This window comes from Vigna unguiculata, chromosome 8 (genome assembly GCF_037176805.1).
Source record: "Vigna unguiculata cultivar grain cowpea cultivar isolate G323 ecotype 2 chromosome 8, ASM3717680v1, whole genome shotgun sequence".
In the NCBI taxonomy this organism is placed as follows: Eukaryota; Viridiplantae; Streptophyta; class Magnoliopsida; order Fabales; family Fabaceae; genus Vigna; species Vigna unguiculata.
The window spans coordinates 22,780,820-22,804,413 of NC_140799.1; the positions used below are offsets into that span (position 1 = coordinate 22,780,820).

The 23,594-nt window shown below is 37.6% G+C and overlaps 1 protein-coding gene across 1 annotated transcript; it reads left to right on the forward strand.

Annotated features, from left to right (window-relative positions):
• Window positions 1–15,303: 15,303 nt before the first annotated feature.
• Window positions 15,304–16,353, forward strand: LOC146884251 (uncharacterized). The gene is made up of 6 exons (XM_085665330.1): window positions 15,304–15,437; window positions 15,512–15,673; window positions 15,749–15,853; window positions 15,923–15,998; window positions 16,080–16,175; window positions 16,258–16,353. Exons 1-6 carry the CDS (start codon window positions 15,304–15,306, stop codon window positions 16,351–16,353), a joined length of 669 nt encoding a protein of 222 aa, XP_085521456.1.
• Window positions 16,354–23,594: the final 7,241 nt, after the last annotated feature.

The following is a 23,594-nucleotide window of genomic DNA, read 5'->3' on the forward strand; positions in this document are numbered from 1 at the left end:
GAGGTCAAAAATTTTGTTGTTGGGGAGAATGTAAGGCCCCATTTCTTTTCTGCCCTAAAGTTAGTGGGCTGCCCTACAGTTTTGGGCCTAAAGGGCTGGCCTAGTAAATAAAGTCCCTTTTCAGCTGACCTAGGTCACATTCTTCACTCTTTCACAGAACTTTGAGTCGCAGCCGTCAACCCCCTCTGCTAGGGTTCCGCCCCCGCTGTTACGTGAGCCAGGAAGTTCCGTTACTCCATGTAAGTGACTTTCGAGTTCGTGCTAGTTCCCTTTTGTAACTTTTCGTGATCTGTTGTAAGAGCCCTGACTAACCCACCTGTCTGGTTCTGTTCCACTCTCACCGCAGCCCTGTAGTGCATCCTTGGAGCTGCCGTGCTCGTGGTCACGTAGTAGAGGTCTTCGCTAAGTTTTTCCAGGTACGGGAAGTTAGAATCCTTAGTTTCCAGTCGTTTTGGTCAGTGTTTGCGTTGGTTGCTGCTTGTATGGTTTAATCTTTCGATTTGATGCGTGAGAACACTCTGTATGCTTGATTTTGGGTTGAAAAATATGGCTGTGCAGTGAAGAACAGTGGCGAGACCTGTTAATCTCACCCAGGCGAGTCAGTCTCGCCTAAGCGAGATGAAAAAAGGGGCTCGCCTAGAGCTCCTACGCGAAAAGTCGCCCAGGTGGCTCGCTCAACTTTTGAGCGGGCAGGCAACTCGCCCAGGCGAGAGGGATCTCGCTTAAGCGAGATCCCGCATTGCTCATGCTTCTGCTCTTGTGCCCTCACCTAGGCGAGGGGGAGGCTCGCCTGAGCGAGCACGTCTCGCCTGAGCGAGACCCCTCAGCCTGAGCGAGGTGCTGGGCGAGACGGTGTTGTGATTTGGATGTTTGATGGTTCCCGAGGAATCTATCTTGGTTGAGTATGATTGTGTGATGATGGATATGTATATAATAGAATATTCTGCATGTTTGGCATGAGTTATGAACGACGTATGACGGGTTGGGTATGACATTGACATGTGAAATGAATGAATGGATTGGAACTAAAGGAATACGTGATTAATATGAGATGAGACCCTAGATTCATGGGGTGGTGATGATCCGAGGTATGGATTCGAAATCTGACGCGTATGAGGAATTAATCTCAGGGGTTGGTATGGAAATGTAAATATGGTGTTAATATTCTCTTATTGCTAAATTATGACTGTTAGTCCGTGTCAGCGTGTAAATTCCTTAGGGTCTCTAGGTGAGACCTCTAGGGTCGCGCTTCAGTGGTCGGGACGTAATTCCATGGCCCCTGTTAGTGAGTGCCCATGGTGGTGTCCCATCTGTATAACTAGGTAAGGATTCAAGGTAAGGACTGCATCCTGACACTCTAAGGGGCCAGTTAGTCTCACTTAGAGCATACTGACTCCTGTGGTGAGAGTAGCAGGAGGCCTGAAATTCATTAAGGGCTAACCTTGTGGTGAGGGAGATTTGATTCATCGTAACACTTGTAACACATAGCTCGGAGATGAGCAGCTCAGAGTCGAGCAGGGGTATTCACCACAAGTGCAAGCATCCGCTGAATCCGACCAAGTTATACGTATCCGGATGAGTTGAGTTGAGTCGTAGTGTATTGAATGAAGAGTCATAACATGTTTGGTTGTTATGTGGATATGAGATGAGGAAAATATATTTGACTGCATGATGAATATGTTGTTGGCTCTAGCTTACCCGTTTTGTTGCATGGTTGTGATGTATGTGGCTGTTCTCTCTTGCGATGATCATCAACTTGGTTGATGGGAGCAGATGGGCGAGGTTCTCATGGGCAACAAGGGAATGGCGACTCCGCTACTTAGCCATCTGGGCTGGATCTCACACATCTTTCTTTCGTGTTTTCTTTAGGGCTATGACCCCTGTATTCGTGGTTTTTAGATTGTAACTTTTAGTCAAACTGCTATCCTACTTTTGTTGGCATCGTGGTGTGCCTAGTTTTGTAGGGGTGATGTTGGGGACCCCAGGACTGCGTTGTTATGCTATCTTATGTGTGGCGTTCCTTTAATTGCGTTTATAAATTAAATGGGACGTTACAATAAACAAGAGAGGACACAACAAATGTATATCTCTTTATATATGTAGTTATTGTATTATTATTATTATTATTATTTTTATCACAACAAGATATTATTATAATGGTATTATTATTATCATTATAGTTAGACACACATCTTAAATGAATTTACGACAGGATCATACTTCAATTACTTGTCATTTTTATTTGTTTTTTTATTAATGTATATCTTTATATATAATTATAGATTATTATAGTTGACGTTAGTCTTAGTGTTAGCATTAATATTAATATTTATAGCAGAAATATTATTATTATTATTATTATTATTGATATCATTATTATTTTTGTTATTATTATTATTACTATTCATAATAGTGTTATTATTTTTTAATTATAGAAAACATTGTTATACTAAATACTTTTGCTAAATAGGCTTTTAATCTTTTAAAAATTTTATAATTTATAATTTATATTAATATTATTATTAGTATTTTTAATGGTTAAATAAATATAATAACAATTATATTATTATTCTAAAAAAATTAAAATATAAAAAAACAAATGTTCGCACGGATCATAGGCTATTATAAGTATTTTATAAAATCAATTAATTGTATTATATTGTGATATCAATTCTATTTATTATATTTAAACCTGAAATTATTATTGCATCACTTAGATTTACTATTTAATTACTTTAATAACAACATTTACAACAATATAACTTAATTTTCATAATATTTTATTACATAATAATTTCACTATTTTATTATTTTAATATACAAAATAAAACAAATACGCCCCATGTGTACGCACGAGTCAGTATACTAGTTTATGATAAAATAAAATACAACAAATAAATTTAGAGGAGTTTTCAACTTCAAATGCGACTAGCAAATAGCGAGGAGAAAATTCGACAAATGAATTTCCATTTTCAAACCAAATTTGACATCTTGCAAAATTTTATTAGTGTGATCATCCAATATCTTTTGGCCTCGACAACAACACATTATACTTCTCAGCAACCAAGTACTGAAGAAGGAAATCAGGTGCATGACAATCAAATGGAATAAGTAGATGAAGAACCCCCTAATTTGCCTTATCCTTATTATCATTATTAGTAGTATTAGGGAACTCTAAACTTTATGTATTATTATTTTTGAAAATCTTACTAAGAGGTGTGTATTGAGATATGTGTACTTTTATAATGATGTTTGGATTATTCACATTGTTAAACTTTTATAATGATGTTTGGATTATTGACATTGTTAGACTTATGTATGATGTTGACATTGTTTGCCTTGATGACTACTTCTTAGATATGAATTGTTTGTTACAGTATTTGTGTAAATTGTTGAAGAAAATAAGTTGGTTATCAAAGTTGCACGTGACATACAGATTTATCTAGAGGTATTACATTCAGATTAGTTAGTAAGTAGTTACATATATTACCTACGAAAAAAATTCATATGTAAATTACCTACAAATAAATTCGTAGATAACATTTACTACAACTACTTTATCAACAAATTTTTTTTTCCCGAAAGTAATCCATAGATAAAATTGTATTACTTACGAATTTTGTGCATTAACTACGAATATTTGTTGTAGATAATTAGATATTTTCTTACAGTATATTATAATTAATAATTAAAACTTTATTTATAAGCTTACATAATTTAAATTATAATGTTATATTATATATATATATATATATATATATATATATATATATATAATATGTTATCATCTATATATATATATATATTCATTTATATATGTTCAAATAATATAATATAAAAATATACATTTTTGAAAAAAGATTAATTTTAATTTGGAAAAAAATTGTTTACATACAAGATCATCTTACTAAGTGATTAGGACTATACTCACTTTATCATCTACTTAAATTTTAATAAAAATAATATAAAAAGATAAATTTAGTTAATAAATATGTTCTCAGAATCCAAACACCGAACCCTCCACGTTGCCAACCTCTTTCTCTCTGTCTCCCAATCCTCCTTCTCCTTCTTCCACGCAGCCCTCTCCTCCTCAAACTTGTCAACTTTCCCTTGCAGCTCTTCCACCTTCTCCCGACCTCCCTCCTTCACCTTCTGCCGATATAAAGACCCTACACGACGACTCAATATCAGGGCCTTGCTCCCAAATTCCACCATTGTCCTTACAATATGATCCGTCTCCACACCGTCGATTGAGTTTATAATGGTATCCGGGAAGTTGATCGCGATATCCTTTCTCACAGATATTTTTGGTAACTCAATTAAGCCAGATTCCGGTCCTTTCTCTCCACTAGCCGACCCCGCCCCACTGGCCGACCCTGCCCCAAGCAAGACCGCCCTCACTTTCTTCACATCCTTCCCCTTGCCGGCGCGAGGTTGCAACTCGACCTTCCTCTTCGTTCCACCATGTACGTGAACTTCCACCACGGACTCTTGCAAATTGGGAACGTCAACTTTCCCAGCTGCCTTAGCCTTAGCGGCCATCTCCTTCCTCAGCGACTGGAAGAGCGCCAAATTCTTTTTCCCTGATTGCGGCATGTGCCCTACAATAACACAATAAACCTCGGATTAAAACAACTTAGAATCATTAACACAGTTTAAGTAACAAACATATACCTTCAATATCTATAATCGGATGCACCGAATTATAAACTCTAACTAAGCCCTTAGTGGGCAACTTATCAACAAACTTCATTAAGATCTTCACCACCTCCTTATCCCCCGCCGACAACTCATCCGTCCCCATATCCTTGTACCGAGAAGGGGTACCCATCCAGCTAAATGGGAACTTTGTACTCCCATCAACATTCAAGAAATAAGGCTTGCCCTCTTTCTTCACCACAACTTTGAAGTACCCGTCCTTAAAGTGCTTAAAAGACTGGGAAAATGCATCCAGTCTGTTGATACTAGGACGACTTATCAGAGACAACCAAGTAGTTGGCCGACGGGGTCTGGTGTCATAGAAGTACAGGAAAGCGTAAGGAGAAGGCTCCAGGTATAGAGATTGGCACAAGATGCGAAAGGCTTGCAAATAAGCCCAACTATTCGGGTGCAACTGTGTAGGTGCCACGTTCAGCGTGCGCAACACACCCATAGCGAAATCATCTAACGATAACCACACATGTAGCTGAGAAAAATGACACATGTACATGTAGAAGAACTTCTCCGCAGCCCCCTCCTGCCCGTGACACACATGGTCAATAGCGCTAACCCTCTCAAGGGAAACGATATCCCTGCTTACACCCTTTGAGATGACAGGCGTACAATTCAGCCAGGAGTTCAATAAGCGAGACCACCAGAACAAAGATGATTGATTACGGACATCGGCTACCGCCCACCCATAACCGCCTTTGGCCGACCAATCACTCTCGGCCAACTCCTCAGGGGGATCTTCTCGGACCTCCCTCACCGTTTCCATGGGGATCCCACTTACCATACCTCCAGAACTAGTACCCTCTTCATCAACTTGCCTACCTCTACTACTCTCCGACCCCATACTCTCATTACTAGATGTGGACAACGATATACTATCGCTACTAGACATATCTTTTTTCGTGTTTACGGAAAGATGTCGGCTGAAATTGGGAACTAGTCGGACAGTAAAATGCACATAAGACCTCTGAATACAAAACTCTCGCAAATGAACCAAGTAACCCCTCACTCGTTTTGAAATCCATATTTATAGCCCAGAATCCCAAACGGCGAAAACCCCTTCCCGCCAAAACAACAACTCATACCAATCGACACCATCATTACAAGAGACGTGACTATTAAAAACGACAGTGCCAGAAGTTCCTGATTTGACCCCTGACACCTCTTCACCTATCTTCAAATGGTTACCACTTTTTAGCCTTAACACTATTCATCACACTTAAAGGCTGGGGGATTGGTGTATCACACCTAGCCGGTTCCGCTAGCATATCAACACATATCATCCTTGACCGACACCTATGTCGGTCAAGGCTGGGGGACTGGTGTACCACACCAAGCCAACTTAACAAAATAATGATAAAACGATCATCATACCAAAGCATTCAAGTAACCGGCCTAGGCTGGCCTAACCGGCCAAAACCGGTAACCTAGACGTCTAAAGGAACGACCTGCCTAAGACAACACATGAGTAACACAAACCGCCAATAGGTCCTAAGGGCCTGGGTTAGGGCCCAGGCCCACTTACAGCCCAAACTAGAGCCCAAACAAAGGCCCGACCCATGGGATAAACAAACATAACTAATGCTCTATAAATACACGTGGACCCCAGTAATTAAAGGTACGCATTCATTAATCACTGATTTGACCTTTTGAGAGTTTTGACTCACTTGAGCTTCAGAGCCCCTTTTACAGGTAACCCCTCCTGGGTCCAAACTGACATGTACCAACCGGGAAGAGGCCAACTGAGGAGATAGCGGACTACACGGGTAAGGTGACGCTTGTGCCTAACTTATCTTGTTTGTTCTTTGCAGGAACAGAAATGATGTTTCAAAGGACCGAGTTGTTAAATTTAACAATTGGTGGTTGAGTCGTTGGTGAAGACCGAGGAAAATTTATTTATAGAAGATTTTTTGACATTTTAGTTAGTGAGAGAGTACTATGTGAGTGTTATCTCTTATTTATTTTTGTGGTTGTGGATAAAGGCTGCAAAATTGGTTCAATTATTAAGTAACTTGAGTTCTATTGTGTATTAGTTAATACATGAGCACATACGAGTTGTTTAGTTACATATTCAACTCTGAGTATCTCAAATTAGGGTAAGTATATAAGCCTCCTAAATTTGAAAATGTAAGACCAGGAAAAATTTAATAAATAAATAAATATTTATTTAATAAATGCGAAGGTGAAAATACCTAAATTAATTAATGTGGAGAGAGAAAACAAAGATAGTATGAGCTTAAGTGGTAGAGAGTATTTGGTTATTATGATAAGACTTGGGTTTGAGTTTTTAAATGCCATTAGTGTGTGAATTTAATTATTTAATTATTTAATTATTTTAATAATATGTGGGACCATGGGCAGTAATAATATAATCCTAGAAGTATAGGAATTACCATGAAATATGAATAGGTTAAATGGTTATGCATTGTACTTGGTAATTAGGAGGTTGTGGGTTCAAACCATTTTAGGGTTGGAAGGGGGAATAAAGCAGAAAAATTTTGTGTGGCTGAAAATAAGGTAGGAGAAGTTTGACCTTGTTGTCTCCTTTTTATCTTGTGATGGTTGTTATGTGAGGCTATAAATAGTTGTGAAAGTTTTCGTATGGCAGTTGTGTTTTCAAAGATTTTCCATTTGTTCCTAATTCACAGTTGGCTTCGGACTTGTGCAGAATCTTCTTCTTTCTTGTCTTCGATCTTGTCTCTGCGTTTGGGTAGTTTTAAGGGGATTAATTCTTTGAAGTCTTCCTTGCTAATTGTGTTGTTTGGATGGTACCACATGCATGCAGTATGGGGTTTCTTTCTTCTATGTGTGCAAAAATGTTTCTTTAAGTCAACAGTGTGCTACCAATGAATTAATGGGGATTTACATTCTCTTTCTTCCTTTACTTATGACTTTAGGTGAGTGCATATCCTAGCTTGGGGTTTAGGTTTGTTTGTAGCTTTTGATGGTGATTATTATGGTGGGCCCTAGGTAGAAAGTTCCAAATTATCACGTTGGTTGCTTTGAGTGAAGACCACACCTTTTCGTGTATTGCATTTGGTTTAGTTCTCTTCTTTTACATGTCTTTTGGCTTCTTGTTGATGATGGTGCAATACCAATTTCCTCAATGCCTTCTTTATCATTCACGGTGCATAAATCATGAGCAATTAATTTGTTTAAGTGCCCCGGGTGTTACAGAAAACATCAATAAGGTACAAGTGGATTGAGTTAATGGATGATCAAGCCTTATCATTTGTCGAGTTTGGACATGAATGGCTAATTTTGAGATTGCATTTTCACATCACTTTGTTCACACAACGACTAATACTTCACTTGTGGTCTCAACACAAGATCTTCACATGTTGTAACTCTCGCACATAACTTACCAATCATCTCTGCTCACCATTAAAGCCATTCCACTTCTTCTGTCTCCCGAGGAGTCCACCAGATAAAGCCCACACTAATAAAAAAAATACACATTCACGTCACCAAATTTATGTCTAACATGAAAATAACACATGTAAAAATGTGCAATGACATTTTTGTAATTAAATGAAGAATATTTACGTTTGACGTATACCAATCAGACGTAAAAGAGGCTTCTTACGTTTGACTCTAATAGAACAAACGTAAATTTATGGCTAACGTAAGTTTTTATCTATTATATAAGGGTATAAAGTTATGTATGCTTTATAAGGGTTAGACGTATCGCTATGGTCACTAGTGCATTTTAGAGCTTTTATATCGCAGTATATGCTTCGGTTCCTGCGGACCCGCTGCATATAAGCATGCAGTGGCAGTTTTGTAATTAAATTCATCTTTTATGCCTCAGTTGTCATACTAACCGAGGCATATGGCTAAAAAAAATTTTGACTCCACGCGTTGACCCATAATTTAATTTTTTTTTTTTACTGAAGCAACATGCCTCGGTTCTCTTTTAACCGAGGCAGTAGAGATAGGTAGAAATTTTGACCACTGTGTTGACCCATAATTTGAATTTTTTTTACTGAAGCAATATGCCTCGGTTCTCTAATAACTGAGGCAGTAGTGAGACAATATGCCTTGGTCGGGCGCCTACCCGAGGCAGTAAGGACACAATATGCCTCGGTTTCGAATAACCGAGGCAGTCCCTTCATAGGGTTAAAAAACCCCAATTTCTTCATTGTGCAACGGCCTTCATCTTCTCCGATTTCTTCTGCGAGCCTTCACCTTCTCCGGCGAGCCTCATCTTCTCCGACGATCAGTGCCACCGTTTCGCACAGCTCCTACCGTCCCGCACACCTCCGACGCACAGCTCCCACCATCTTGCACACCTCCGACGCTCCAGGCCATCATTTCGTCGCCTTCACTGCAACGCACCGCCCTTCTCCGACGACCAGTGCAGCTCTAAGCAAATCCCACATAACTCCCACCGTCCCGCACAGCTCCCACCATCCCGCACACCTCCGACGCTCCAGGCCATTATTTCGTCGCTTGCACCGCACCTCCGCGACTTCTTCTTCTTCGACCAACCACCACCGTCGTTGCACCGTCGAGGAGCCGTGCACTGCAACCGGAGCCGCTGTGTGTTCTTCGAGCAACCATCACCAACGTCCACTGCGATTCTGTTCAGTCTGCCTGCACCACCACTACACGCACCTCGAGGAGGTTTTTCCGGTGCCGCTGCCATTGCCTCCATTCAATCCCCCGCTCCTTGGTATGTTTATTTTTACAATTTGGATTATTTTTGGATTCGCCTGGATTTAATTTTTTGGATTGTTTATATGTTCTTATATTTTCAATCTTGAATTTGAGATTATTAAAAATATGGAAGAAATTTTGGATTTTTTGTACTAGGAGATAATTTGGATCCTAGGAGTTAATATGTATCAATTTCATGAGAATTTATTTTAAACTTTTGACAGTGTTCACGTACTATCCCTGTTGTCCGATTGTGGGTACGATTGATTCTCCTCCGTTGCTACTCACGTCTCACGCTCCAGGTTCTTAATTTTATTATGAGCTTATAATTGTTTAGTATATTGTTTATTTAGTATGTTTATTTATTTATATTTTAAAGTAAATCAATTTATTTTGTTTGATCTCAAATTGTCGTTGCATGGAGTTAGCCATAGTTTTCCGTTTGAGATTGAATACGAAAATTATTTACTTGTCTCCAAGTATTTTTTTTTAAAGAATATGTATTTTTCTAAAAGGAGACAATACTAATAATTTAAATGTATTCAATCTTGAATTGTCCGGTTGGACTGTTTAAGAAGATTAATCACTTTTTAATAGTTTATTAGTGCATATGTCTATTTTAATATACACATCTCAATATTCATGAATATTTGTCAATTGTGTTTTGTATTAATCTTTGGGTGCATATTTGACTGTGGTTAATAATCACTTTCATTTCGTGTAACCTGAAGACCAATGCGAAATGCTGGCGAAATTTCGTGAAATTTAAGATATGTGTTTTAAAATTAATATGTACCAATAAACTAGAAGAAGTGAATCTTCTTGAATGGGATAAGGTCACACCTCAAATACAAAAGCGAGGTGATCATTCATTTAAAGATTACTGAAATTGTTCACACAATTTCAGTATATAAACGTATGGATCGAGACTAGATTTACTTGCCACGCATTAGTGTTGAGTATGAGAAAGGAGTAGAAGAATTTATACAATTTGCGCAACGTTATGAAGGTAGAAGTGAAGTTTCGATGTCCTTGTGTGAACTGTTTGAATGCGAGAAAGTTGAATGCAACTGTAATTAGGGAACATCTTATCTGCGATGGTTTCCTTCCAAGTTATACAATATGGACATGGCATGGTGAATTAATAGACTTCCCAACTATCTCCCGAACTGAAAATTTTGTGGATTCCATCATGGAAGATCAACGTGAAGAAGACAAATTAGAGGACATGATCCGTGATGTTGGCGCTGAAGCTTTTGCCCAAGCGCACGTGTATGAGACAATCTCTACTGATTCAGAGACTTTGTTGTATGTTGGTTCAACTAAGTTTACAAGGTTGTCAGCGGTGTTAAGATTGATGAATTTGAAGGCGACTAATGGGTGGACCGATAAGAGTTTCACAGAATTGTCAGTGTTGTTGAATGAAATGCTTCTAGATTGAAATACACTACCCACTCGCAACTATGATGCCAAAAATTTCTTTGTCCGATGGGTATGGAGTATAAACGGATACATGCATGTCCTAATGATTGCATACTCTATAGGAAAGAATTTGAAGGATTGAAAAAGTGTCTGAGGTGTGGCTTATCACGGTACAAGTAGAAAATCAACAATGAAGATAAAGGTGAGTTAGAAATGGATGGACCCGCTTTGAAATTAGTCTGGTACCTTCCAATCGTACCTAGACTTAAGCGTTTGTTTGCGAATCCAAAAGACGCTAAAAACCTTCAATGGCATGCAGATGAGAGAAGATGTGACGGCCTGCTTCGTCATCCAGCTGATTCAATGCAATGGAAAAATATTGATCACGAGTTCCCCCAATTCGGTGAAGAATGTAGAAATATTCGCCTTGGTTTAGCTACTAATGGAATGAATCCATTTGGTAATTTAAATATTAACCACAGTTGCTGGCCCGTTATATTATTTATTTACAACTTGTCTCCTGGACTTTGCATGAAGAGAAAGTACATGATGTTGTCTATGATGATATCCGGTCCAAGACAGCCTGAAAATGACATAGATGTTTATCTCAGTCCACTAGTTGAAGACTTGAAGATGTTGTGGGAGGATGGGGTTGAAACATTTGATGCTTTTACTTCTAAGACTTTCATGATGCGTGCAATGTTATTTTGCACAATTAATGATTTTCCAGCTTACGGTAATTTGTCAGGGTATAGTGTCAAGGGTCATAAAGCATGTCTTATATGTGAAGAAAACACTGCAGCTCATCAATTGAAATACGGAAGGAAAACGGTATATATGCGCCATCGAAGATTTTTGCAATCGAATCATCCTTATCGAATGTTAAAAAAAACATTTAATGGACATCAAGAGAACGATGATGCACCAATTTCGTTGAATGACTTTCAAATTCATGAAAAAGTTAATAAAATACATCATGTATTTGGGAAAACCTCTAAGAAATCATCTACAACGAGCCCTTGGAAGAAAAAATCAATATTTTTTGATCTTCCATATTGGTCGAAGTTAGAGGTTAGACACTGCAAAGATGTAATGCATGTGGAGAAGAATGTGTGTGATAACTTGATTGGTACACTACTTAACATTCAAAGAAAGACAAAATATGGAGTAAATGCTCGGTTGGATATGCTTGAAATGAATATTCGCAAAGACTTGGCACCAAGGGAGGTTGGTAAGCGTACTTATTTGCCTCCCGCATGTTACACCATGTCTAGACAAGAAAAGATAAGTTTTTGCCTTTGTCTTAAAAGTGTCAAGGTACCACAAGGATACTCTTCAAATATTAAAAGTTTAGTGTCGATGCAAAATTTGAAGCTTGTTGGCCTGAAGTCTAATGATTGTCACGTCTTAATGCAACAATTGTTACCGATGGCTATTCGTGGAATTTTACCAAAAAATGTTCGACAAACTATAACTCATTTGTGTTCATTTTTCTCTTCAATTTGTAGTAAAGTCATCAATCCTTTAAAGTTAGACGACCTTCAAAGTGAGATTGTTATCATCTTGTGTCAGCTGGAGATGTTTTTTCCTCCATCCTTTTTTGATGTTATGGTACATTTGCTTGTTCATTTGGTAAGAGAAATCAAGTCCTGTGGGCCAGTATACTTAAGATGGATGTATCCTATTGAACGCTATATGAAGATTTTGAAAGGGTACGTGAAAAATCAATATCGTCCAGAAGCTTCAATGATTGAAAGGTATATAACAGAAGAAAGTATTAAGTTTTGTTCAGATTACATGACAAAAGCAAATCCGATAGGAGTTCCTCCTAGATAATGGTTGAACAGGTGTTCTATAAGTAACAACATCCAGGGTGTGAATATGGTAACCAAAGATCGCGCAGAACTATTGCAAGCACATCTATACATATTGAACAACACTGATGAGGTGATCCCTTACTTATCTGCACACAAAGCCATTGTAAAGAAACAACATCCAAGACAATCAGAGAAATGGCAGTTGATGGAGCATATGATTGAGGATTGATGTCGTAACTTGTACAGGTTATGAAATTAATAATTGCACATTCTACACAAAGTCTTTGGATGATAAAAGCACAGTACAAAATAGTGGAGTGAGTCTTGAAGCTGAGTCGCTGCAATTTTCCACATCCAAAGATAAAAATCCGGTAATTGGGTCAATGACGTACTATGGTGTAATAGAAGAGATATGGGAGGTTGACTATACTGTGTTCACTATTCCACTGTTCAAATGTAAGTTGATTGATAATAAGAGTGGTGTCAAAATTGATGAATCGGGTATGACTCTAGTTGATTTTCAAAAGGTGGGTTATCGAGACGAGCCTTTTATCATGGCACATCAACCATCTCAAGTTTTTTATGTAAAAGATCCTGCAACTGAACATTGGTTTGTTGCTCTTCATGGCAAGAGACAAATTGATGTTAATGAAGAGAATTTGAGTAACCTTCATATTGCTGACACTCATCGATTTAAAACAACGATAAATTTTGATGAGGCCCTAGTACTTGACGATGTACAAGCAATTCGGGAAGATCACGATGAGGGAATATACATATGACCAATCCATAACTTTATGTATGAATCTGAATTGTTTATATAAATTTATGTGTTTTGTTAAATAATATGTTATTTGTTATTAATCTTTTGTATTTTTTTCTTTTAACAATAAATATATGGCTGACCATCAGACTTCATCATCGGAGGATGAATTGCCTAAAAAGAGAACCACCAGAGGAGCCACTATATTGAGGAAGCTCATGTTGAGAAAAGCTAAAGGTAAGAAGACTCATGTCATTATTGACGTCGTCACTGGTCAAGCTTCAGGTCGTAATAGAGACCTATTTAGAAGCTATTTAGGAGTACTGGCACGTGACATAATATCCATCCTTACTCCTAGTTTCGATCATGTGTCTGAAGTTCAACGGAACATGATATGACAGGATCTAATGGTAAATTATGTCATGTAATTTTTTAAATTTATATTTTCATTATATTGGTAAAGCACTTACTGATGTTAATTTTCTTTATTGCAGACGACATTTGATATTCCAAATGTGGCAACATTTAAACATAGATGTCTGGCAGCAGTCGCCGAAGATTTTCGTGGTTTTAAGACAAAACTGACGTCTAGGTATATCTATGGATCTAAAAAGAATGAAGATCCACGTGAGCTATACACTTCAATTGATGAAGACACTTGGCATCTTTGTTGAGTCTCGTACATCTGAGAGATGGAAGGTTAGTTTACTTGAATTTAAAAATTTGTTGAAATTGTCTACAAGTTGAACTAATTCATAAAATCAATTATATGTTATAGGAAATAAGGACAAAAGCCCAAGCAATAAGTAAACAAAATAAAAACCCACACATATTGTCTCGTGGTGGGTATAGAAAGCTTGAAGAAAAGATATTGAAGGAAAAAGAAAAATCTAGGCCCCCACCTTCTGAAGATGATTGTCTTGCTCCTCCGTCACCACCATCTCGTCATCAAAAGTGGAAGTTAGCCCGCCTACGATCATCGGGCACCTACACTTCTGAAACTGCACGAGAAATCTCTGAAAAAATTGTAAGAGTTAACTTTACTTAAACATTAATATCATTTTATACCGATTTTCTCTTAATTTTCTTTTGTTATATTGTAGGACTCCTTGGTTGAGCAGAGCTCCCAAGGTACTTTCATTCCAGAAGGTCGTCATGATATTCCTGCTACTGCAATTGGACGACCTGAGCACCCCAGACGTGTGCGTGCTGCTGGATCAGGAGTCGGCATTCACCAATATTTTGGTGGCTCCTCTAGTCAATCTTCATGGACACACAGTGTTGAGTATGAAGAAAAACTGACACAACGGTTGGCAGAACAAATCACTGAAAGGGTTATGCGTCAGTTCGAGCAACATTTTGGTGGTCATGGCAACCCTCCGCAACTAATTCCCTAACCAGAACCTTTTGTGCCCCTAACAGGTAGAAGCAGAAAGGGGAGTTGCTCGGGTCCAGCTGTACCAGGGGATGATGCAGACAACACTCATCGATGTGAACTATATGTTCTGCATGGTACAAGGAAGACACTAGTTGCTCGTGGAACAAAATTTGAGGCAGCCACTGTTCTTCATGGTATGGAGCTGGCGGATGATGAGGTTAAGATCACGGTAGAGGAAGTTATATACCAGATGCTTTAGTTCTTGTGCCAACAGATGAGGTATATACTGTGGCACAGGCATTTCAGTCTTTCCTCGCCTGGCCTAAAGATTTAGTTGGTTCTATTTCTGACCCTTCGGTATGGTTCCCCAAACTCACCTTATAGGACTTTGCATTTTAAGTTTACATGTTATTTATGTTCACAATCAAATTATTTTTTCCATGTACTAATAGTCGCCTGAAGTGGAAAGTCCTGAACCTATGAAGATTCCAATATCTTTGGACGATCCTCTTGGTGCATTACACCAGCTTGTTGACATCATTAGTGATAAGCCGATGGTAGTTCCATGGGATTCTGATGTATTTGGGAGAGATAGTGACATCCCAATGTACCTGCATAAGCAAGATGTCTTAGAGCTTGCGTCGGGTACAGAAGAACTGAATATTACCCTTATTCAGTTATGGATGATGTTAGCATCTAAACTATTCATTATGTTTAATTAATTTATTTAGTAACTTATATTAAATAAATGTTTTTGTCCAGGTATATGTTTAGTGTCACTAACAATATGGGGTTGAGTGATGTATATGGGTTCATAGACCCCCAACTCACTCATGTAGGCAATAAATTTGATGACATTCAAGCATACGTCACCGAATGCTTTGGACAAGGGAAGAAAATATATTTTGTCCCTTATATTTCTGGGTAAGTGTAGTTTGTTGACTTCTAATTATAATATATTATTTTAAGGTATAACAACGAATTTTGTTTTTATTACAGGCATCATTGGCAACTAGTTGTGATTTCCATGAAGGACAACATTGTTGTGTGGCTTTGTTCCTTGCACAGGCCTCCTCCTAACCATCTTAGACAAGTTATAGATTGGTAAGAACCTCAATTTTATGAACTTTCTTTCTTATATAATTGTATCTTAACACCTTACCTTTTTCATAGTTCAATCGCTGCACATAACATGTTGTTGGGGAAATCAACTACTATGACAAAAAGGCTAGCATGGTTGAGCCTCAAGGTTTGCTATTTTGGTCTACAGTATTATAATTATTCAATTTCTTTTCTTCATCAATTACTTATAAATGTGCATTCATTGTAGTGTAATTTACAAACCGGCTCATATGAGTGCGGTTACTATGTAATGCAATGGATATCAACCATTGTACGTGCTCATATCACAAGTGGTTGGGAAATGGTAATAATTTCACTATATGAAATACTTATATGCAATTTTGTCTTAGTTTATATACTAATTTAAATTATTCTCTTGTGTGCAGAGATTTGGTACTAGTACATCAATCCCCGTCAAGTCCATCAAATATTTAAAGATAGCTTTGGCAAAGTATATTATTCAAATGTACAATATTACTTAGTATATTTGTTTATGAAAGCATATGATATTGTAATGAGTGCTACAATATGAATAGTATTTAAGTATTGTAATGAGTCCATCATTGTAATATGATATTGTTTCTGGCTGGTTCTGGTTTTCTGGTTCAGAATTTGCAGGTTAAATGTGCTAGATTTGAATGAAATAGGACTAGAATTTTAAAAAAAATACCTTTATGCCTCGGTTGTAACCAAAACCAAGGCAAAAGATTATTCAAATTTTTATTTTTTTTTAAATGGCCATATGCCTCGGTTAGACCAGAACCGAGGCAGTAAAGTTAACTTTTTGTCGCGGTTAAAACAGACCCGAGGCAGAAAATATATTAATTTTTTTTTTTTGAATTTCTGATACTCATTAGGCCTCGGTTGTGCGAAAACCGAGGCAGTAAATATTAAATATGCCTCGGGTTGTAACCGAGACATAAAATACTAGCTTTTTACCTCGGTCGTATATGCAGCGGTTGCGGACCCGAAGCCAAAAGCTGGAAATAACCGTTGTCATTTCCCTTCCCTACACTAGTGGGTTGAAAATGTGAGCACTAAATGACTCTTGTGAATGGAGTAAGACGATCTTGGTAAGTAGGAAGTAGACGAAATAAGTATTAGACGACCTTAGTAATAGAAGGACTAAACAACATAAGTGTTAGATGGTACTAATGACTAAAGGGATTAGACGTAGTGGCAGAGCCACGATGGGGCAGGCGGGGGCCACGGCCCCCCCTCCAATTTTTTTAATTTTTTTTAAATTATATATATTTAGAATTTTTAAATTATATATTTTTAAATTTTTTAAATTATAATTATTATTTTAAATTAAATAATATTGAAAATTAATAAAAATTAAATTAGGTATTTTTTTATTTTTTTTATAAAGTACAACATTTAATGTTAATAAATAGTACAATATGTAAGGCCCAATTATTTCTGCCCTTTTATTTCGTAGACTGTCAAATCTTATGGGCCCTAAGGGGGTTGGCCCAATTCATGTTTCTAACCTAAAGTGCCCAAACCCTAACTTGTACTCATTTTCGAAAAACAGATCCTCCTTCCCTTAGAGCTGCTGCCGCCTCTGTTAGGGTTCCAAAGCATACCTTCAGCTCACGTTCCGCTTAACTCCGCTCTTGACTCACGTAAGTATTCCCTCCACAGTGTTTGTAACTCTTACAGCTGCTATTCTCTATAGCTCATATCCCTACTGCCATTTTGTTTCCCAGTTCGTTAAGCCACCCCAAAGCTAGCATCGAAGCTACGGTGCTAATCCAGTCTGGTCTAGGAGTCTTCTGCCAAACCCTTCCAGGTAAGGGAAGCTAGAACCCTCCTGAATGTTTGAGATGTTTGTGGTTGTTGGTGTTGGCCTTGCGATTGATTGCATTTTTTAGCACTGTTATGGATGTATAAAATGGTTGGGTCACTGTTTAGTATGCCATATTATCTGTTGCAGGAGAAAACAGTGGCAAGAACTGTTAAACTCGCCCAAGCGGGCATGTCTCGCCTAGGCGAGGTTAACAGGGGCTCGCCTAAGTATTTTTGCCACGAATGGTCGCCCAGGCGACCCACTGTGTCTTTTGAGCGAGTGAACGTCTCGCTTAGGCGAGGAGGGTCTCACCTAAGCGAGAATGCGTGCAGAGTTCTTATACTAGAAGTCGAGATCTCGCCTAGGCGAAGGGAGCTCGCCTGAGCGAAGGTCCTCCTCGCCTGGGCGAGACCCTTCTGCCTGAGAGAGATGCTGGGCGAGCAGGTGGTTAGACTTGATGTTTTCCTTGATTTCAAAAGTGAAAAACATGCTTGTATGAGTATTCCTTTAAGTTTATGAACTGAATGGCATTTATGAATGAGGTAGTGTATGAATTGTGATTTGTGAGTTTAATATGATGTAAGCATGATAATTGTATGAGATGATTCATGAGGTTGAAATGATGAGTTTGGTGTGAGTTCGACATGAGATATGAGAGAGTTGGTATCAATGTGGCATGGTAATGGTATGGGACAGAACTCCATGCTCTGGGTTCGAGAATTATGAGTTGGCATGGTTTGGTTGGAAATACGAAAGAGGTGTATTATGAGAAATTGTATTACATGTATATGTATATATATATTTGCGTGTATGCATGCCGAATCTCTTTGATTGATTAAGAAAGTTTGGTCTGTGTCAGTGCGTAAGTCCGTGGGATCTCTAGGTGAGATTCCCAGGGTCGTGCTTTAGTGGTCGGGACGTAATTTCATGGCCCCTGTTAGTGGGGTGTCCCTGGTGGTGCCCCATCTGTATAACTAGGTAAGGATTCAAGGTAAGGTTGCATCCTGACACTCTAAGGAGTCAGTTAGTCTCACCTAGAGCGGACTGACTCCTGTGGTGAGAGTAGTAGGAGGCCTAAAACTCATTAAGGGCTAATCTTGTGGTGAGGGAAATTGATTCATCATAACACTTGTAACACATAGCTTGGGGGTGAGCAGAGGTATCCACCACAAGTGCGAGCATCCGCTGAATCCGACCAAGTTATACGTATCCGGATGAGTCAAGTCGAGTCATAATGTATTGATTGACAAGTCATAACATGCTTGGATGATGTATGGATATTGGATGGTGAAAGTATATTTAACTGTATGATGAAAATGTTGTTGGCTCTAGCTTACCCCGTTTGTTGTATGGTTGTCTTGTATGTGGCTCTTCTTTCTTGCGATGATCATCAATTTAATTGATGGGAGTAGATGGGCGAGGTTCTCGCGGTCTGCAAGAAAATGGCGATTCCGCTGCTTAGCCATCTGGACTGGACTTTATTTTCTTCATGGGTTTGCTTTAGGGCTATGGCCCATGTATTGCTGTATTCCTTACTATTTACTCTCATTTGTTAGACTTTTATCTGGTTTCCGTTGGTATCGTGTGTGCCCAGTTTGTAGGGGTTGTGTTAAGGACCCCAGGACTACTCTACAGTACTATTTTTGTGTGTGACGTTTCTTTTAATTTCGCTTAATAATTAAATGGGACGTTACACAATATAAAATTTAATATAATAAAATAAAATTGTTAAGATAATTTTTATTTTCTCTTCACATTGTTTTTTGAGTTCTTTTACATATTGTACTCTTCTCTCATCCTTACTTATTTTTTCTTTCTTTTGTTATTGAATAAAAAAAAGTTAAACAGAAACTTATTATTTCTGTCCTCATTATTTTCATATCTTCTCTCAATCTTAAAGGAAAAAAAATTATCTTGTCTCACTTGGTAGTGCAATAATTGTTTAATATTTAGCCCTGTTTTTTTTTTTATCTCATTACCCTTTTGTATATCTATTTTTTATGAATATAGAAGAGTAAGTAATGTATTATGTGATTTTTTATAGAGTATTTTTAATTGTAACTCGATCTTCATACTTTTTTTTAGTAATTATGTCTCTAATTTTTTTTTTATATTATAATAAAAAATATTGGTCTTAAACTTGTTTTATAGATAGGTATATTGATAAAAAATAAAAGAATAAATTCATTTTTTAAAATTGATAAAAAAGAAGGGAAGATGAGGACAAGACAATAAGGTTGCTCATCGCATAAGCATAACAATGATGAAATGAAAGTTTGTGATGACTTTTGAATTGACATGTGCACATTAGTAAAATGAAAAATAAATATTTGACATATAATATGATTATTTACATTGAAAAAAAAAGTAGCTGAAAAATTTAGTTATGATTCAATTATTTGATAAGCAAAAAAATATGAAAAAACAAATGACAATCATTTAGATATGTGTATTTTATGTTATAGTTATAACTATATTAAATTATGTATTAATTTTAAGTGAATGAGTGACAAAAATGTTAAATATATAAATTTTAAGTATAATATTTTGGTTCCCCCAGAAATCTTAGTCAAGATCCGCCATTGATTAGACGATACAATTTCATTGGGCGAAGACAACTAAACCATGGGCGAGGCATAACAAATTTCATTAGGTGATGAATTTGTTATATTTTGGTACATGAAATATGTTATCAAAAGATTATCTTTCAAAAAATTATCAAGGAGGATATTGGAAATATATTTATTATTGAAATTGTTATTGAAGGAAAAATTTGAGAATTAAAGAAAGATTTCTAGGAAATAATGTGATTATTGATGTATAATTTGGATATTTTCATATATTTCTTAAGAGATAACATATTTGGTGATATGTGAATAATTTTAAAAGATTATAGAGTGCACTAGAATTATCTTTAAGGTAATTTTCTTATTTTATGATGGCTCCCTCCTCAAGTTAGGGTGCTCTAAAGCATGAAGAAGGGTCTACGGAAGGAAGAATGACCGCAAAAGCATGTAGATAGATGGGTTGGTGCTCTCAGTTTGGTGTCTAAGAAGTGTAGAATGGTGGGATTTGGTGCTCTCAAGTGAAGTAGCGCCAACATTCAAGGAAGGGTGGTTAGAGGAGACCACATGGGATGTTTTAGCCAAGACTTGGGAGACAACTATGAAGGCACAAAATAATTTGGTAGGAAAACTCTACTAATCTCAAAGTGAATTTACAAGGAGGGAGGCACCTCTATTTATAGCCTAAGGTGTCTCCAAATTTGGAGATGCAAAACCCTAAAAATCTTAATTGGGCTAGCTTGGAGTCCAAGGCATAAATCCTCCCCAATAGGAGGAGGACATATGGCTATTTAAGAAGGTGGAGAATACTCTTAATTCTTAGAGAGTCATGTGACACTAAAAGAAAAACTGTCTAATTAGACCATGACACATGGCCACTCTATCCCAAAGGAGATAAGTCTTTCCCTTGCCATCCAAGCTACCAAGATAGGCGCATATTGACTTGGAAAAGTCAATGAAGAATCCGCTCCACACTAATGGGGTTTCTAAGGCCAAAAACCCTATGATACTAGGCCCATTATACAAAGCCACAAAGAAATCCTACATTTCTTAGCCCGTAATACAAAGCCCAAAATAAATTTGTACTACTAAGATATTTAATGGCCTATGATAATAAGAGTTTGGGCTCACCTTCCTCAAATGACAAACTCTTCTTGATTATGCTTTGGCCATGCTAGGAAGTATGCCATCATTTTATCTCTAAGGATATTATGAGGATTATCTTGTAAGTCTAAGATTTTTTTTTGAGAGCATAGGGTGCTAAGTCTCCATGAGTGCTAAGGGTGTGAGCATGTCCTTATGAGTGCTCTAGATGTTTGAGATGATGTATTGAGACAACTAGTGTAGTGATGTACGTGATACTAATAGTTCTTTGTTTTCAATCACATTATATTAACTTACCCTTCTATAGTTAGAAAGAAGAGAGAAGTTTCAAACCACCAGCAGTGCTAAGCATGAAGCGTCATGATCACTACCAGCGATAGGAACAGAGCACAACAACCAGGTTTAAAGTGGACAGCAAGAATGAAACCACATATTTCTTCACAAATTTTCCTACCAACTTTAGTGAATATGATATGTGGAAAAATTTTCAAAGGCGGGGGAGGCTAAAAGAGGGGTTCATACCAAGGAAGTTGGACTGGAAGGGATATAGGTTTGGGTTTGTGAGATTTCAGGATGTCAAGAATGTTGGAGAACTAGAACAAGATTTGAATAAAATAAGAATTGGAAAAGCCAAATTGCACAATAACATAGCAAGGTTCAAGAAGGATGAATGAAAAGGTAAAGCATGTACGCAAGTAGGTGGAATAACACATGACACACCAAAAACGAGAGCAGTTTGGAAAAAGAAGACCAATTATCAAACATACGCGCATGCATTACAAGGTTTGACTACAACAACGAACAATCCTAAGGAGGAATGGAATGGAATATAAATAAATGTAACAGAGAGTGAAACTGAATTGCTAAGTTGTTTTGTGGGAAGGTTAGTTGATTACAATCTGGTGGACTCGATATATGAGAAGTTCGTTCTTGGATGGAATCACTCATAGTAAAATATATGGGGGATAACAAGATGTTCATTTTAGGGGAAGAAGGAATAAATGTTACTAGAATAGTGGAAGAGAGCATGAGCTAGTTTGAAACGTGGTCCGAATCCATAGTCTCATGGTCAAATCATGAAATATCTAGAAATAAGGTGACTTGGATAAGATGTAGGGGACTACCACTTTCATTATGGAACGTAGACTGTCTATCAAAATTGTTGCAACATTCGGTTCTTTGATTTCAGTTCACCAAAATATGAAATCAAGGGGTCACTAGAGTACGTACGTGCAAATATACGAGTGCCAATAGGATATCATGTATCAATGACGAAGAACGTTAACATCAATGGTAACATTTATCACATAGCAATGGAGGAAGAATTATCTAAGGATGAAACAAACGCTTGTTGTTACGGGAAATGTAACATCCCTAAGGAATATTACTGATATTTAATATATAAAAATAAGAAATAATAATAAATGTCTCATTTATTATAACACCATTTCCCAAAATCATGGGAAATTTAAAACTTTAATACAATGTGATTAAACCGGAGTCCATAATTATAAAACTGAAATAATATTCAAATGGCTCAAAGAAAATTACAAAGTTGTCTCAAAACCAAAATAATAATTATATACAAAATCCCCTGCTATCCTTCGCTCTGAGTCTATGCATCTCCTGGCCCACCTGTCACATCATCTGCTCCCAGATAACGAGTTATCTGATCATCGCCACACACACACAGAAAGGGTGAGCTATGCACAATATATAATATAGATACATGATATAAATATGTCACCCAACCCAAAATAACATAACTAAAATTCTCATGCTTTTCAAATTACCCAACCAAGACCTCATAGTCCTTCATGAGTCATATACATGAACTAGGTCTTGGGACTTCACTGTGCTCCCACGAAACTAACTCATTCGTGGTCCAACCCTATGAGCCTATCCCGCTCATAGTCCTGCCCTACAGACTCCTCCTCTGTAGTAAATCATCCAAGTCTTCTCAACTTGGACCCTAGCACGCACGCAATCACCATACTATGGACTCCTCGCCCAATAGTAGTCGACAGGAACATAACAGTTCCTTGCCCATCGTGCACCTGACACATGTAATCACCATACCAAGGACTCCTCGCCCATTAGTAGCCGACGGGAACTCAACTAGTTCCATGCCCATCATGTGTCCAACCATCAAACACATCCCAGACCCCTATTGGACTTAGTCCTTCAAGCCCAAACACCACACCACATGCATATACTTCCTATACTTAGGAAAAATTAGCCAAACCAACACACACAAGCACAT